The sequence below is a fragment of the Vanacampus margaritifer genome, chromosome 16 (genome assembly GCF_051991255.1).
Source record: "Vanacampus margaritifer isolate UIUO_Vmar chromosome 16, RoL_Vmar_1.0, whole genome shotgun sequence".
Lineage (NCBI taxonomy): Eukaryota > Metazoa > Chordata > Actinopteri > Syngnathiformes > Syngnathidae > Vanacampus > Vanacampus margaritifer.
This window is the reverse complement of record NC_135447.1, coordinates 8018013-8035123: the sequence shown is the minus strand read 5'-3', so window position 1 is coordinate 8035123 and position 17111 is coordinate 8018013. Positions and strand designations below refer to the sequence as shown.

The following is a 17111-nucleotide window of genomic DNA, read 5'->3' as shown; positions in this document are numbered from 1 at the left end:
CTAAAGGTTTTACCGCTTTTGCGCCCTCTGTTGTCTTGGAGTAAAAATCACAGCGCTGTTACATTGAAATTAAGTGGTGGGGGTGGGGGTGGGGGTGGGGGTGGGGGGTGTAGCTGGGTGGACAAAAAACATTTGCGTTAGTTTTTTATTTTCTCGCAAGACATTAGTTTATACGATACGATACGATACGATATACTTTTATTTTCCCCGTGGGGAACTTTTTCCTGGACTCCGTCCAGCTGCAGTTTACAGTAAGGAAAAAACAACAGAATAGAAAGAGATAATTAATTAATTAATTATGTCAATGCACTTCCACGTAAGCCACTGAGAACATGACTTAGATAATTCCCGTTTTTGTTATGTTGCAGGAGCATTCATGGAATGGTAGCCAGGCAAACAATTTTAACAGTCTAATCACAACACTCATATTTAGTACATATTCACAAAACAATGTGGACAATTAACAAAAGCAATGAATGAACGTAAAATGCACCTTTTTTTAATGTGGGAGGAAGCCACTGTTACTGGCAGATCAGAGATCACACTTTGAAGACTGGAGCCAAGATTCGAACCCAAGCAAAAATTGTGAGACAGTACCATCCTACGGAAACTACATACTGTATTTCATCAAATCAACAGTTCTTCAGTTGTAGCAAAAGAACAACACATAAATATTGCCGCGCTGGCGAATAAAGATATGTCTTACACAACAAATTGGAGACATTTGCTCTTGTTTTTATAGCAATTTAAAACATCTTTCAAGGTTAAACAATTTGACATTTTAAGAGGGGAAGAAAGATAGGACATCCAAGGTTTAATTCCTTTGTATCACTTAACGAATACCAGACTGGTATGTTACTAGTTCATGGACTTTGACCGAGCTAACAAGGATGTATAATCATTGGTGGTTTCTGGCATGTGCAAATGGTTTTCGATTTCGTAATTATTGCCGTTAATATGGAGATTTTGCGCCCTCTTGTGGTGTTGCCCTCTGGAGAGATTATAAAGCAGCCATTTTACATTAAAAAAAATTCAAAGTACACCACCAACTAAAAATGTCACAAGAAATACGATTACTGAAATAATAACTATCTTTTCTCAATTTGCTACTGTTAGACTACACGTATTTTTGTAATCTTTTGCGTGTTCAAATAAATCAAAGTTGAGATTCTTGTGAAAAGGGTCCTTGCAAGGTTCTTTTAATACAGAGATCTCTGGTCACACAATTGCATATCACCTAAGCAGTGTCATCCAATATGTGTGTGCTCTTGTCGAACACACAGCACTTTTATTAAAAGCAATGTTTTACCGGAAAACGCCTCTCCCCTCCCATCAGGTACAAAATCAGATTAGACTTTCTTTCAGTATTCTAGCTCGTCCTTGAACTTTCAAAGACCGGATTTCTGACGAACAGAAACTAGACTTCTTGGATAAATAAAATAAACTTATTAACTTTCTCATTTCTGGGAAAAGAGAACAAAAGATAACAAAAAGGACAAAAGCATTACTCATCAAGTTATATTATGTTAACATAATTACACCTACATCTACACATCTATAACTAAATTCAAAACAGTTAAAATGTAAAATAAAACAGTAAAAATGTTAACAATGTCAACACTACAAATTGACTTCAATGTGAAATCTGGAACTGTTTAATTGAACACAAAGCTGACTAATGACTTCTGTTGTATGAAGTACAACAGGTGGATGCACGTGTTTACTTATGGACAAGTATTTGTTCCATCATCTCACCATACACTGATGGTAAAGAGAAACAATGATATACTTGTACTTAAATACAGTTTGGAAAATTAAGTGGAAAGGAAATGGCAAATAGAGGGCACCTACATAGAGCTCTTATCTACCAGAAGGCAATACTTTTGAAATACGTTTTTTTAACCATCCATAAAATAAAGAAAGCACAAAGTATACAAAATATTGCAGTAGGGTTCCCTTAACTTTTCTATTCATTTGTACACCGTAAAATTAGTTTTTTTAAATTGTTTCCTTCATTCTTTAGTGTTGCTTTATTCATACTTACGTTTTAAATGTTTTAATTGAACAATTGCTTTATTCGTACTTGTTTACAATTCAATATTTTTTTTCATTTAACAATCAGTCATTTCAATGAACATTTAAAGTTACATAAACAACATATTTAAAAACAAATCAAAGAATCACCAAAAACAAAACAAGAAACATGGGTCAACTATTTTTTAAACAGAGATGCCATTACAGCAAAAAGTTTTGTGAGATTTCTTATTTCTGAAACTATAATGCCCATTCCAGTGTGGAGAATGGTGACGTCACTAACATGATAGCTCGTACAACGTAACGTGACGTCACATACTTTAAAGAATTCAATATAAAGACGTTTTGCGTACACTAAAGCTACAAAGAGGCCTTCAAAGATAATTTTGGATAACGCCTTTAGGCTGGTGCCCAAAGAACAACACTTCACTTCCACACGCGACAAAGGTAAGTTGGATTTTGCACGGGACAGTTAGCCTCGTTAGCTTAGCACCAATCGCTGAGAATTCAACTAGCACATACACTGCGTTCTATTATAGAGAGCCTGCCGAGGGTTACGAGTATGTCGGCCTTTCCTGCAGCGAAAAAGAGCGAGTTGGTAAAAATCCCATCGCCGCCACAGCATCCTTCATTCACCACCAGTCCGGCGGGCGGTGACGCCACAGCAGGGCGGGACAAGAATTCCAACTCCCGACTACTTTGCACTCGACGTGGAGGAGACTGCACTGCGAGCTGGCCGCTGTTTGGAATTTCAGGCGAACCGAGCGTGAGTAACCAAGTTAATGTCTGTAACTTCTGATCAGCCCGAGTTGGGCTCGGTTGAATGTACGCCTTTCATGTGTCCATCTTCCTCGATCGTCACGTCCCGGCGAGGAAGCGCTGGATTAGTGTGAGTCAACAAGGATCGTTCGCCGCCCGTTAACTTGAACCTCGTCTGCTAGCAGCCTAGCTTTGGCTTTTTATTTGTTTTGATATACTCCAGTACAGACTGTTCAGCCAACATCCACAATTTACTCCCCACTCCTCTGTCCATCCGTTAGCCTTAAAGTTGTTTTTAAAGCCAGTAAGGATGCCAAATCGCATTTGGGAGACTTGGCAAAGATGGTTTAAAAGTGTCAACTTAGTTTGTCGTCAGTAGTCATGTATGATACACACTTGCACGCCAGTTACAAAAAGACATGTCGTTTAAATTGACACCCGTGCGCCACATTTAATCATTACACGCGCGTGTGTATTCGTGTGCGCGCTTGGACGTGTGTGCAACCTATTGTTGCTCCTCTGATGACAGAACTGCCTTGTTATGTCGTTTTTATACTAATATTCCATAATGCTGGCGCTATCCCAGTAAATGATTCACCGGGGATGTGCCGCTCCCTCATGTACACATTTATATCGTTAACAGATCCTACATTAAACGTTGCTCGGAGTTGTTGGTAAACTTCAGTAATTACTATACAGAAACTGATTTTCTTTTGTTTTTGTAAACGAGCGGCCCAATGCCATGTAAAGTCGTGTTAAGTGTTTTACCAGGTGTAACCATCTCACTTACAGCCGGGTGTTAAAAGAACGCCACAGTTTGCCCTTCATATTACTGGCGTCAGGACTCTAAAGGATTAGTCATAGTGTCAGAAGTGGAAAAAGTGTTGCTTGCGCTTCCATTTTGGGGAAATAAAATAGCTGGTTTGCCTTTATTGGTATTTGCCCTTGAATGTGTGGCATTACAACTTTACATGAAGTTTCCCCCGCACAAAAAAAAACCACGTGGCCACCTGTGTTTTATGCAGATTGGGATGTTGTCTTTGTAAAGACAAACCAGACCGTCAAGCAAGCAGCACGAGGGTGTGACTTGTGTGCCCCGCCCCTTGCACAGTGTGCGCAAGTGAACAGGTTGGCCCACTTTCTGTGCCTTCAGCATTAAAAATGTTTGTGATCGTTGCTCATTTTCACTTTGCTGCGTATCTGCCACCTTTTCTGTAAAGTCTTCTTGTTACTCCCCCGAGAAGGTGGTCAACTTTAAAATGAATATTTGCATTGCTTGCAATCTGGTAAATTAGTTTGCGTGAGATACTTTCCCACTCATTGCCCAATTTGTTCGTCGCCCTAGCGATTGGTTGGCAGCAATCTCGGGGTGTATTTCGCCTTTCAGTTAAAATCAGTTGGGACAAGCTCCAGCCCCTGTCATGGCCTTTAACAGAAAAAGCAGTATAGAAAATGGACAAACAATGTTTGCTAGGTGGTCATGAGTGGGCTACATTACAGGACAATAAAAACTAAACTTCCAAATGGCACAGCATGAATAAATACTAGGTAGCGCATCGGCTAAGAAATAGTATTTTAAAGATCATCTGTTAGCTATGTCGACTTAACTGTGGTTGAAAAGACCGACCGCTTCCAAAATGTCAACCTGTCCGGTAACATTCCTAAGTGATGGCTGCTTCACCGCACCCCCATCTTTTCATTGACTGGTAAGTAGCGACCTTAAGAAAGCAAGTTGTTCCAGTCACAAAGGTGAGCTGTTGGATTTGAATATGTTGATTGTCTTGGGCTGCTTTTTATCGCAAACCCCGCCTTGCTTGAAGCCCTCAATGATGTCATCTGTTTCGATTCAGCACGCATCAGTTGTGACATCTTGCTTATCTGCGAATGAATGTAGCTGGGCCTTACTTATCGATGCGGCATGAAAATGAGGCATACCGCACGCTCGTTAGATCGTGAGTCAGTTCGCCTCGCATACGCAGGCGTTTGGCACGGGAGTTAAAATCTTGTGTTCTTACAGACTGGGTGTGTTTTTATGAACGTGACCACACGTGGGAAGGGTGCCAGTCTATTTGTGTGCCTCACAGTTCCTACATAACCTCGTGGATGGAGCATAGTCGGGGCCCGGTCGGGTGTGTCGGCGCGGTACTCCTAATCAAATTTATCTGGGAGCAAGTCTTATATGTCTTTATAGATCCACCTGGAGCTGTCGTAAACAGCGTAGATGTGCCGTGAAGACATTGTTGTCAGTTTTACAATCATCAATGTTGGAACAGGGCTGCTTCTAAAGGTCTTTTGTGTTAATCACCGTGAAAATTACAATGACGTGTAAATAAAATAAAAATAAAAAAACTAAATAATTGTACCACTACTGTTAATTGAATAAACATTGTTGGTGAAACTGTGTTCTTAAGATGTGCAAGAGTAGGAGACATCCATTCTCATCCGCATCTAATCGCTTTACCTGAACTCAAACTACTTCCTGCTTCCGTGTCTAAGAATTATGGGAAATGTAATCTTACTAGGCTAGCCTAATGCTTGCAGTTACCTACCGCAAGGTAAACGACACAGACGCTCCCATTAGCTGCCGCGACCGAGCAATAATGGGGAGTGCATTGGCTTGTTTAATACTATTGAACTGTCAACCAAGATAGCATTTAGCATGAACTAAATAACACAACCACCGGCCACCAGATTGAATAGCAATTACATTTGTTATGAATAGCTCCTGGTGAGAAATTAGCTGTATTTGAGTATCATTGAAATTGTAGATTTTAATTTTGAAAATCTGGTTACCCTATGCAAGTCAAATAAAAAAAAAGAAGTACTGTATCATGCCATTGACGAGCATTGTTTTTTTTTTTAAACTGAGAAACACAAGACATGAATACAAAAAAATAATTTGATAAAAAAAGAAAAATGATTTTACTCAATCCAGTAAAAGTAGCAGAAGATGCTTCATGTTTGAGTCCAGCTGTCGGGAGACGACAACTGCCTTGAAGCCAGACTCTCATTTTAAGGCCGCGGTCTCATAAGGCGATTACAAACGCTCTTTTCTTCCCTGCTCTGCCACCGGCGTCGCGTCTCACATTTGTCCGTCGCCATCTGTGGCCCCCGCTCTGTGTACTTAACCCCTCTTCTGTTCCCACTCGGGCCTCTTGTCGAGGGTGTGTGACAAGGGCCGGCAAAATGAGGTAATGTGTGGCGGCCCTTGTTGTGGCCGCAGACGCATTTCACATCCTCCTGGAGAGGTTAAATATAGCCGCGCGGTTATTTTCCTTATCGTTCTCGGTTTGTTCTTGCCCAGATTTAGTAGCATTGAGTAGAAGGGAAAACATTCTGTTATAGGAGTAACATTTCAAGTTTGATTTACTTTATTATTATTCATGGGAGCAGACGGAGCTAGATGATTTTTGGGCTAATCTCCAAAGCCACATGGCTGCCGTTCGTCAGCTTTCATTAGGACTGTTAATGGTTTTTACTCGTGGAAGAGGAAGTTTAGTTATTTAGCCCCATTGTTTGCCAAAGAGAAACTCGCGCTAAGCAAAACAATCACTCTGCGGCTATCAGGAACAACCCTTATGCTTCAATGGTCTTTTCACCATTTCTCATTATTCAAGTCGTGTTTACAAATGTGGTACTGAGAAGCCAGCAGAAATAGCGTTGCCCGGTATTTCTGACTAAGACGTCCTGAAACTCACCAGTCTGGATTTCAAATCAGGAAACAAGAACCCTTTTCTGTCTGGAAAATCTGAGATTGTCACTGCAGCTTTTCAGCCTCGTCTTTTGTTTTGTGAACACTCGCGTTCACGAGGAATGCCACCGCACCGGTTTGGCCTTGGAGACGCATCACACCCTGCTTGCCTCTCAAAGCAAAGATCTGCGCAAGGCCCCTGTGCATTCCTTGGCTTTTGCAGTCAGGAAGGAGCTAGTAAGAGGAATGCCTCCACTTTTTGGGGATTTTAGAGGAGTTTGGGAACACAAAATACAATGTTTCGGAGTTTGGCTGACTTGAGTCATGTTATTGAATATTTTCCTTTCACGCGGTTTGGCCGCAAGGGCTTCTGTATTCTGGCTGCCATAACAAAAGGCCCCCCGAAATATGTGCCAAACTTGAACAAATGTGAAGCAAAAGGTGCTTTTTAAAAGCTTTTGTGACTTTGCCAATTAATGACTCTTTATTCTTTCCTTTCCACTGCAGTCCCACCTTTTGCTGACTGACCAGCCTCAGGTCAATCACATCAACATGTCTGCAAAGATATCAAGAGAGGAACTAGAGGAAATACGGGAGACGTTTGGAAAGATTGGTGAGTAGATCAATCATAGAATCGCTGCACTACAATTTCGGTGTTGAAAAACCCTCTTGTGTTAATTGTAGATCTGGACCAAGATGGCTACATTAGTTATTATGAACTCAATGAACTCCTTAAAGAGACTGGCCACCCGCAGCCAGGTTACAAGGTCCGAGAGATCATCGAGCAGCTCGATCGCAACAACGACAATAAGATCAGCTTCGAAGAGTACATTGCGGTAAGTCAAGTTGCGTCCAGATCGGCTTGTGCTCAGCTGGACAAGTGCTTTGTCAAACCATATGCCGAAAAAAAAAAAAAAAAAAAACCCTTACCCTCGCGAGTGGCACTGTGAAAAGCCTCCACACACTCAGGAAGTGAGGTCAGCAAAGTGGTGTTATTTTTGTGGGCTTTTTTTTCCTCCCTTCAGTATTTTATTTCAGTTGCGCAGCAGAAGTCGCAGCGCCATGATTAAGAAGTTCCACCCAAACATGGCTTGTGTTTTATCAACTTGATATTTCAAAGAGATTGATCTCTATGTTCCTCATTAAAGTAAAGTTGGACATTATTAGGAGCATCTCAAATTAGGGAAGCCCATGTTAAAAAAAGGAAGAAAAAAAAAAGATGTGTCCTTCCTTGAGCAAATAACGGAAAACATTTGAAAGTGGGTGCATGATTGATGGATTTTCAAAAGCAGCGTGTAATGACTAGGACTGCATTGGGAGGGGCTGCATCCGGCACCTCCCAGGTCACTGCTAAACATGGCGGTGCCATTGTGTTTGAGAGTAGTGCACTCCAGCAAATGCTTTGACCCGCTTACATGCTAAACCAGCCTTTTCAGTGCAATCCTTGTGGCTGAGTTGTTGTGATTTACCACAACTAGCAAACATGCTAGCTGTGATTTACCACAACTAGCAAACATGCTAGCTGTGATTTACCACAACTAGCAAACATGCTAGCTGTGATTTACCACAACTAGCAAACATGCTAGCTGTGATTTACCACAACTAGCAAACATGCTAGCTGTGATTTACCACAACTAGCAAACATGCTAGCTGTGATTTACCACAACTAGCAAACATGCTAGCTGGCTAGCTGTTAAGATGGAATATCACCCCGTTTCACTTGATTTGTCCGAAGATTTGATCCAAGTCATGTTATCTTTGTATGAGAGGTAGAACAAGTAAATGCTTACGAGTTGAGCGGAAAAATCCACACCATAGGGGGCGGCCATTTTGCCACACACTGTCGACTGAAAATGACATCACAGTTGCTCAGGGTAACGGCCAATCATGGCTCAGCTTCAGAAAACACGTAAGCCATGATTGGCCTTTACCTGAGCCCTGAGCAATGATGATGTCATTTTCATTAGACAGTAAGTGTCAAAATGGCCGCCCCTTGAGATGGATGAAAACGGGTGGATTTTTCCGCTCAATTAAAATTCCACGAATGCAATAATAATCAGAATGCCACGTTCAGATGTCTGGGGGCACATACAACATATTATTGTAAAGGAAATTTGTGGGTGGTCACCGATGACGTAGCCATAACTTGAGTTTATGGAAGTGTCACATGACATTCCGGAGTTGGGCTACGTTTTGTCAACTCAGCTTTCTCGAACACGGCTCGCTGTTATAGTGATTCATGTAAAATGACTCCTCGCAGGCAAGACCGGCTGGGTTGTTTGTGTTTGCTGACCCACAGAGTGTTCGGAAAAGTTAGTCAGCGTTGTTTGTCTTTTTATAGCGCTGCTTCCACTCGATGAAGCATTTTGCGCTGAGTCTTATTTCCTAAGATGTGTCACCGTGTCACAGGCTGACGTGACAAAAAAAAAAAAAATCATCACCTTCCACCTGAAAAGACAACTGCAACAAAGGTGTCTTTGTTCCGTTTTTTTTTTCCCTCTCAAAACATGCGTGATGTTCAGAAACTTGCAGTTAATCTGCTGCCTCATGATGTTGTCATGACAACGATGATGAGACGTTCCAACTATGCTGCTGCGTCTGCAGACTTGACCTTGGTTGCGCTGGCTTAAGGACAACAAAGATTACAAAAAGGAACATTAAACAAAGGCTCGGTATAATAGTTGCAACAAGTGTGGTTGCACAAATTCCATGGAAAGCGATTCAAATAATTCTTGTGGCCGAGCAGCTGTTAATTGATTGTGCTAATCAAAATTTTCTTTACACTAATAGGTTCTTGTCGAAACACGGTATTGCGTTTGCGTAATATGAATTAAGCAGCAAAATCCCATTTTTATCCATCTCGGGGCGGCCATTTTGCCACTTGCCGTCGACTGAAAATGACATCATAGTTGCTCGGGGCTCAGCTAACACCAATCACAGCTCATCTGTTTTGCGAGTTTGGTCATTTGCAAGCTGAGCCTTGATTGGTCCGTTACCTGTGAGCAACAGTGATGTCATTTTCATTTGGCAGCAAGTGACAAAATGGCCGCCCCCCCCTGCGATGGATGAAAATGGAATACTGTGTTTACATTAAGCAGGGGCACATATTTCATGTGACTTCCCCTCTAACGAATTCTGTAAAATTCCATGTATTGAAATTCTGCCTCTGGTCTTGTCAGATTGTCAACCAGCTGAAGGGCAGCGAAGTAGCGAAAACCTTCCGCAAAGCCATCAACAGAAAAGAAGGCATCCTCGCCATTGGGGGCATGTCGGAACTTTCAAGTGAAGGAACGCAACACTCGTTCTCTAGTAAGAAGGACAATGTTGATCTCCTCTCAGCGTGTCGCTAACTGTTTTTGTTGCTAATATTGGCCGTCACTGTTTTTGTTTTGCTTGCAAACTTAACTTCCGTCTTCACCCTGACAGAGGAGGAACGATTCGCTTTTGCAAAGTGGATCAACAGCGCGCTGGAAAATGACCCCGACTGTCGCCACGTCCTGCCCATGGAACCCGACACAGACTCGCTGTTCAAAACTGTAGGCGACGGTATCTTACTCTGGTGAGAATTGAGTTCCCCTCTACACCATACTCACATTTATAGTTAGTTTCTGGGATTTAATGTTTGCGATTTTTTTTTGTGATATGCAGCAAAATGATCAACAAATCGGTGCCAGATACCATTGACGAGAGGACCATAAACAAGAAGAAGCTCACACCCTTTACAATACAAGTCAGTTGATTTTTTTCTTCTCAATCTCATCATTGTCGCGGGCTTTTTCCCGTAGTGTAAAATTGACAATTTGAGCACAGAAATGAACCAAGAAAAATGAAAATGCGTACCCGTGTCTCAAGTCTTATTATTGACCGTTACAGGAGAATCTGAACTTGGCGCTGAACTCCGCCTCGGCCATCGGCTGCCACGTCGTCAACATCGGCGCTTTAGACTTGAAGGCGGGGAAACCCCACCTGGTGCTGGGCCTGCTGTGGCAGATCATTAAGATCGGTTTGTTCGCCGACATCGAGCTCAGCAGAAATGAAGGTAAAGGTTTTGTCAACGCACGCGTCGAGTTCGTCCTGCAGTTGCTCACCCCGATCGTTGGCGCCTTTCCGCAGCTTTGGCGGCGCTGCTGAGGGAGGGCGAGACCCTGGAAGACTTGATGAAGTTGTCCCCCGAAGAGCTGCTGCTCCGCTGGGCCAACTTCCATTTGGAGAACGCCGGCTGGCAGAAGATCAACAACTTCAGCTCTGACATCAAGGTGGGCGTGGAAGGCCAAAGGTCACGAACACAGATGTCGGTCTTATCGGCACACTGAGCCGAAACGATGTTTGCGCGCACTGACCTGCAATATCCGCCGCTTGCACGGCTCTTAAAATAGGACTCGATTGGTTGTGAAACCTTCTGGTGCTCGTTGGCAGGCGGCCAAATGAATATGTAAGCAAAACTGTGTAAGCAAGGCTGATTACACAAAACTGGGTTACATCTTCACAAAAATGTTAGAGGGATATACAGGTATTTTTTAAAACCTTTTTTAGGTAGCTAAAGTACTGGTATTGGTCTAAAAAAAAAAAGTGGTATTGAACATCCTTAACTCATTTGCTCCCAAAAACGTGTAAATACGTTCTATTTTAAATATTACCGCGCGCCGTATGTATAAGTTTTTATGCTAGAGCATAAAGAAGGCTTTGATGCAGCCTCTGAACTGAGAAAGAGAACGCTTGTAGCAATGGTAGTTATTACAATAATGGCCAGCAGGTGGCAGCAGAGTATAAGAGATCAACCAGGGCCATGTTGCAAAAAGCTCTTTCCCCCACTGTTGTAAACAGATTTGTGAATAATGTAATGATGAAACTTAGCTATATTCTAATAATTGCTGCAAAACGGAAATGTATAGAAATGTAATTTTTTTGATGATGAAAGAAGAGTAGGTTCCATGTTTTTATAGCAATAGAACACAATATTCTGTGGGCCTTGCAAAATCTGTCAAAATCCAGTAAAACAGCCGGGAGCGAAGGTGGTTGCTTCAGTGAATATGGCTGCGAGTGAATTAATTTTCATCAGTCATCACAGGCCACTTCATATTTTTGAAAAACTAAAAAAAAAAAAAAATGTTTTAACAACAATTTAACCTCGGGAAAAAGTGACAGTAAAAATATACCATTGTTGAGTTTATGGTAAGGGATTTGTAATACTGCAACAAGATTTATTTATTTGCAATTTTGGTACAAATTTTTAGACAAAACTAAGATAAAAGCAACATAAATTATCTAGTCACACCTTTGCTATAGTGGGGCCACAAAAAGTGGAGCAGTGGCCTGGATCTGGCCCCCACACCTTGAGTTTGACAACAGTACTCTAAATAAAATGTAAATGAATGGTTATTTGGCAATATGTGTACGACACCATTTTTAAAATTGTATTTGCGTGTGATTCTCCAGGACTCCCGTGCCTACTTCCACCTCCTGAACCAGATCGCTCCGAAGGGTACCGAGGAAGGCCAGCAGGCCATCGACATCAACATGATGGGCTTCAGCGTAAGTGCGCCGCGTCCGAGCATCGTAACCACGTGCAGCGCATCGATCGCCTCTGAAGACGTTTGTGTGTTGCAGGAGAGAGACGACATGAAGAGGGCGGAAGCTATGCTGACGCAGGCCGACCAGCTCCACTGTAGACAGTTCGTCACCCCGGCTGACGTAGTCAGCGGCAATCCCAAACTTAATCTGGCCTTTGTGGCCAATCTGTTTAATAAATACCCTGCTCTGAAGAAACCCGAGAACCAGGACATCGACTGGAACCTTCTGGAAGGTGAGTTTGGAGGGATGTTGAGTGAATAAAATTGCCTTTAAAGGTGTGACGACAAGTTGCTTACTCGTGCACATTAATCCCATGATTTAAAAAAAATACTTTTTTTTGCTGTCTAGGTGAAACACGTGAGGAGCGTACGTTCCGAAACTGGATGAACTCCCTGGGCGTGAACCCAACCGTCAATCATCTCTACGTGTAAGTACCCCACCAACGTCTATACACTCGTATTCATCTGAACGGGACACGTTTCCACGAGTAGTTTTCTTGCTCAAAATTAACTCATTCACTGCCATTGACGGCTATAGACGTCAAAAATTCATTTTGACTATTTCTATACATTTTTCCCAAGAGTATGAAAACCTAGAATTTTTTTGGGTATTGGATTAGAACAGATATAAAATTTGTGATTAATCGTGAGTTAACTAGTGAAGGAATACGATTAATTACGATTAAAAATGGTAAAATGGTAATCACCTGACACCCCTAATTTTTAATAATTTTTTCTTTAAAAAAAAAAAAGATAAATTGGAAACAAATAATTACAATTAATTAATTTAAGAAAATATTATTAAAAATTAGGGGTGTCAGGAGAATTTTTTTAAAATTGTAATTAATCGCACGACTTCACTAGTTAACTATGATTAATCACAAATTTTATATCTGTTCTAAATGTACAAAAAAAAGTTTCTAGGTTTTCATACTCTTGTTAACAAACTGGCAATGGCAGCGAATGAGTTAATGCACTGTTGTCTTCCAGCGACCTGCAAGACGCCATCGTCATCCTGCAGCTGTACGAGAAGATTAAAGTAGATGTTGACTGGAACAACAAAGTCAACAGGCCTCCATACCCAAAGCTGGGAACCAACATGAAGAAGGTCAGCGTTGATTCCTTTTCAAAACGCGCACATCAATGACTGAAATGTGCTCACATATTGGATTTGAATTCGCATTCGTATCCAGTTGGAGAATTGTAACTACGCCGTGGACCTCGGCAAAACCGCCAAGTTCTCCCTGGTGGGCATCGGCGGGCAGGACTTGAACGACGGCAACGCTACGCTGACCCTGGCGCTGGTGTGGCAGCTCATGAGAAGGTGCAAAAATGGCCTGGCGTGTCACAAAGGCCGATTGTTGACATTGTTACCGCTGCTCTGAGCTCGACCACATACCATTTAGTACTCGGTGGTGAAATGTAAAAAGTAGATCCGATGAAACTCACAAGCAGCCTGTTGCATTGCAGGTACACTCTTAACGTACTGGAGGAACTCGGTGACGGACAGAAGGTCAACGATGATGTCATTGTCGGCTGGGTCAACAAGACATTAGTAAAAGCTGGAAAGAGGACCAAGATTACAAGCTTTAAGGTAAACATACTTTTTGTGTGTGTGTGTGTGTAACGTAACAAAAGGGATAATCACCAAATTGTGCGTTTCTGTGTGGTGATCAGGACAAAGAGATCAGCAACAGTTTGGCAGTACTGGAGCTGATCGACGCGATCCAGCCAGGTAGCGTCAATTTTGACCTGGTGAAAACAGGACACCTCTCTGACGTTGACAAGCTGGAGAATGCCAAGTATGTTTTTCCTTTCTTTTTCTTTTTTTTTTTTAACCACACACAGTAAATGGACAGACTATACATAAAAATATATATATTTTTTTTTTTTTAAGGTGCGTTTATTTATTTATGTTCCACATGCCAGCCAGGGAATGGACAGACAGTATACATAAAAAAAACATGTTTTAAACATATTAAAACACACTTAAACTCATTCACTACCATTGACGACTATAGATAGATAAATTAATTTGAACTATTTCTATTTAACATTTTTTCCACTTTTGTTAGCAAGAGTATGAAAACTATATATATAAAAAAATAATTGTAAATTTACAGATATAAAATTTATGCTTAATCGCGAGTTAACTAGTGAAGTCATGTGATTAATTACAAAAACAATTAATCGCCTGTCGCTCCAAATTTTTAATAATCTTTTCTTTTTTTTAAGTAATTAAATTTTTTATTTTTTATTAAATTAATATTTTTTAGAGGAAAGATTGTTAAAAATTAGGGGCGTCAGCCAATCAAATTTTTTATCATAATTGTATGACTTCACTAGTTAACTCACAATTAATCACAAACTTTATCTGTTCTAAATGTACAATAAAAAAAATCTAGGTTTTCATACTAAAAATGTTAAACTAATAGAAATAGTTCAAATGAATTTTTGACGTCTATAGCCGTCAATGGCAGTGAAGTATTCCTTAGCGAAAGTGTGCTAGCTCAATGCTAACATAAAATGGGAAACACCATAGATGGGCTAACAAAAGAGCATACAATACTCGTTGGGTACTAAAGTGAAATAGTAAAGCATTAAAAAAACAAATACAAAATCAATTTCCCACCGCTTTTTCTATTTCTTTAGATACGCCGTTTCCATGGCGAGAAAGATCGGCGCACGTGTCTACGCCCTCCCCGAGGACCTTGTGGAGGTCAAGCCCAAAATGGTGATGACTGTCTTTGCGTGCCTGATGGGTCGAGGGATGAACCAAGTCTAAAGGGGGGATTGGCTGCCATTGTTGTGCCACGCCCGCCCGCAAGACATCAGCTTTCTTGGAATCCAGCCCCGCGTCACCTTCTCAAGGATTATCGTTAAGAAGATTGGGAAAGAAAAAAAAAAAAATCATCAAATTGCAGGTTTTGCTACCTTGTTGAAAGACTGGAGGTGTTTAATGAAGAATGACATGTTATTTAAAATGCCACATTCGGTAAATTTCCAATGGACCTTGTGGTGTTGACGACAAATGTAGAAGTCTTGTTTTTCTTAAAGCATCGATTCATATTCCATTTGCAGGGTTTACTTGTATACTGCCACTGTAGTCCACACGTTCCTCAATTAGTTTTAAGGAGACGAGAACGATTATGTCCAACGTTCATGCATGCCTCATCAATCCACCCACTTTTACATATCAGTATGCAGAAGCCATTCGATGCTGTCCGTATTTTTCTACGTTGTGTATTTTTGTGGGACCATTAATGTGAGGTCATATGCTGGTCAGAGCAGGGCTTCTGTTATTATTATTATTATTATTATTATTATAGAGGTCGTCGGGGCTCCAGCTGTGCCTTCTTGTCTCAAAGACGAACCTTAACCGGAACCTTTTTGAGCTTTCGCCGCCTTTTGCAGTCAAACATTACCAAATATAAACCGAAAGCTCCACGACGACGACGGCTGAATTGTATTTGGCCGCGTGCTCATGTTCTACTCCGAAGTGCTTCACGTGTTAACAATAAATGACTTTTGAAAACTGAGGGCTTGATTTTTTTTTTTTTGTTGTCCAATCCCAAATCAAAACAGCACTTTTTAATTAACGACTTTACAACCTAGATTTACACAATTCTTTTCTCAGGGCACTAAAGTGATCACAATAGGGAAATTGTCACCACAGTTGTAATCGACAAACATGAGCATCTTGTTAACTGGAAGCAACAAGTTCCTCCTTTATTGCTATTTTTTTCTCAGTGACTTTTATGATCAAAACCTCAGTACAGCTTCCAGTTCTTTTTATTGCTACTTCCTCTTTTTTTTTTAATTTTTTATTATCTACCTGTTTATTGTTATAGCCCTCGTGGGTTGATACTTCTCATTTTTCTCTTTGATCAAGGACAAGTGATTTCAAGGTGGCAGACATGAAATCCTCTGGGCTTCACGCATTCAGTTTTGTTTCAGATGAATAAGAAAGCAAGCTACATTACGTCTCCTGTGGTTCAAGCGTCATTGAAATAAAAACATGAAACTGTCTTCACTTGAGATGCTTGACTTCCAGTGCCAACATAAAGTCCCCCACCTTTTTAATTTTATTTTTTTATTATTGTTCTCTTTTTAGATAATGGACTAGTTTTGCGCTTCGGCTCGCCTTGAACCTCCAAGGCCCGGATTGACACTTTGCCTTGAGAAATTGTATGTTTTGTTTTTAATTTTCTCCTGTTAATGTCTGCAAGCCTTTCTCACTTTTTCTCATTTCTACCATATATGCTGAACCTAAACTAAATTGGCGTAATTACATCGTGGGTAAAAGTTTACTTCTCAGGATTTTGTCTTTGGTGTAAAACAGCCTTTTTCTGAGGGCGTTAAGAGAGTTATGCTTCGTGGAGGACCAAAGGTGCCCAAATTAAAAATAAATGACTCAAAGTGAAAATAAAAATGGACATAAAAAAATATACATTTAATAAAAAAAAATATATAAATGGAAATAAAAACATCTCTCTATTTAATTTTTGAATTATATTTTTATATCAGTTTTTATTTTCACTTTTAGTCATTTAGTTAGTCATTCATTTACTTACTCATTTAGTCATTTATTTATTTATTTGCAGTTTTGGTCCATACTGCCAGGACGAAATTACTATTATTCAAATTGTTGAAAAAATTGGGACTCCGTCGTTGCAAACTGCCTTTCATTTGTCGAGTGAGAAAGTCTAAAGTTTTTTCAATTTAATTTTCGAATGATATTTTTTTAATATCCGTCTTTATTTTCACTTTTAGTCGTTTATTTATTTAGTTTGGTCCTCCTTAATGCGTGGCGGAAAATGAGAATCCTTCTTTCTTTGCCAAACCACTACAATATTTGTCTCTCTCTCTCTCTCTCTCTCTCTCTCTCTCTCTCTCTCTCTCTCTCTCTCTCTCTCTCTCTCTCTCTCTCTCTCTCTCTCTCTCTCTCTCTCTCTCTCTCTCTCTCTCTCTCTCTCTCTCTCTCTCTCTCTCTCTCTCTCTCTCTCTCTCTCTCTCTCTCATCTACCTCTCTCTCTCTACCTCTCTCTACCTCTACC

General features: G+C 40.7%; 1 protein-coding gene across 3 annotated transcripts; it reads left to right on the top strand.

Moving 5' to 3' along the window:
• The first annotated feature begins 2463 nt into the window (after nucleotides 1-2463).
• On the top strand, nucleotides 2464-15593 carry pls3 (plastin 3 (T isoform)). Of its 3 annotated transcripts, none has more exons than XM_077546474.1 (17): nucleotides 2464-2481; nucleotides 2574-2800; nucleotides 6992-7097; nucleotides 7169-7320; nucleotides 9664-9793; nucleotides 9911-10043; nucleotides 10133-10214; nucleotides 10358-10523; nucleotides 10598-10740; nucleotides 11921-12016; nucleotides 12092-12287; nucleotides 12404-12482; nucleotides 13045-13162; nucleotides 13248-13378; nucleotides 13525-13648; nucleotides 13732-13856; nucleotides 14707-15593. In XM_077546474.1, exons 2-17 carry the CDS (start codon nucleotides 2597-2599, stop codon nucleotides 14837-14839), a joined length of 2118 nt encoding a protein of 705 aa, XP_077402600.1. In that variant the 5' UTR covers nucleotides 2464-2481; nucleotides 2574-2596; the 3' UTR covers nucleotides 14840-15593. The 3 variants fall into 3 exon arrangements, with proteins under 3 accessions (XP_077402600.1, XP_077402602.1, XP_077402601.1); XM_077546476.1 differs by lacking the exon at nucleotides 2464-2481 and adding an exon at nucleotides 3819-3921 and having other exon boundaries at nucleotides 2668-2800; XM_077546475.1 differs by lacking the exons at nucleotides 2464-2481; nucleotides 2574-2800 and adding an exon at nucleotides 2843-2923.
• The last annotated feature ends 1518 nt before the right edge of the window (nucleotides 15594-17111 follow it).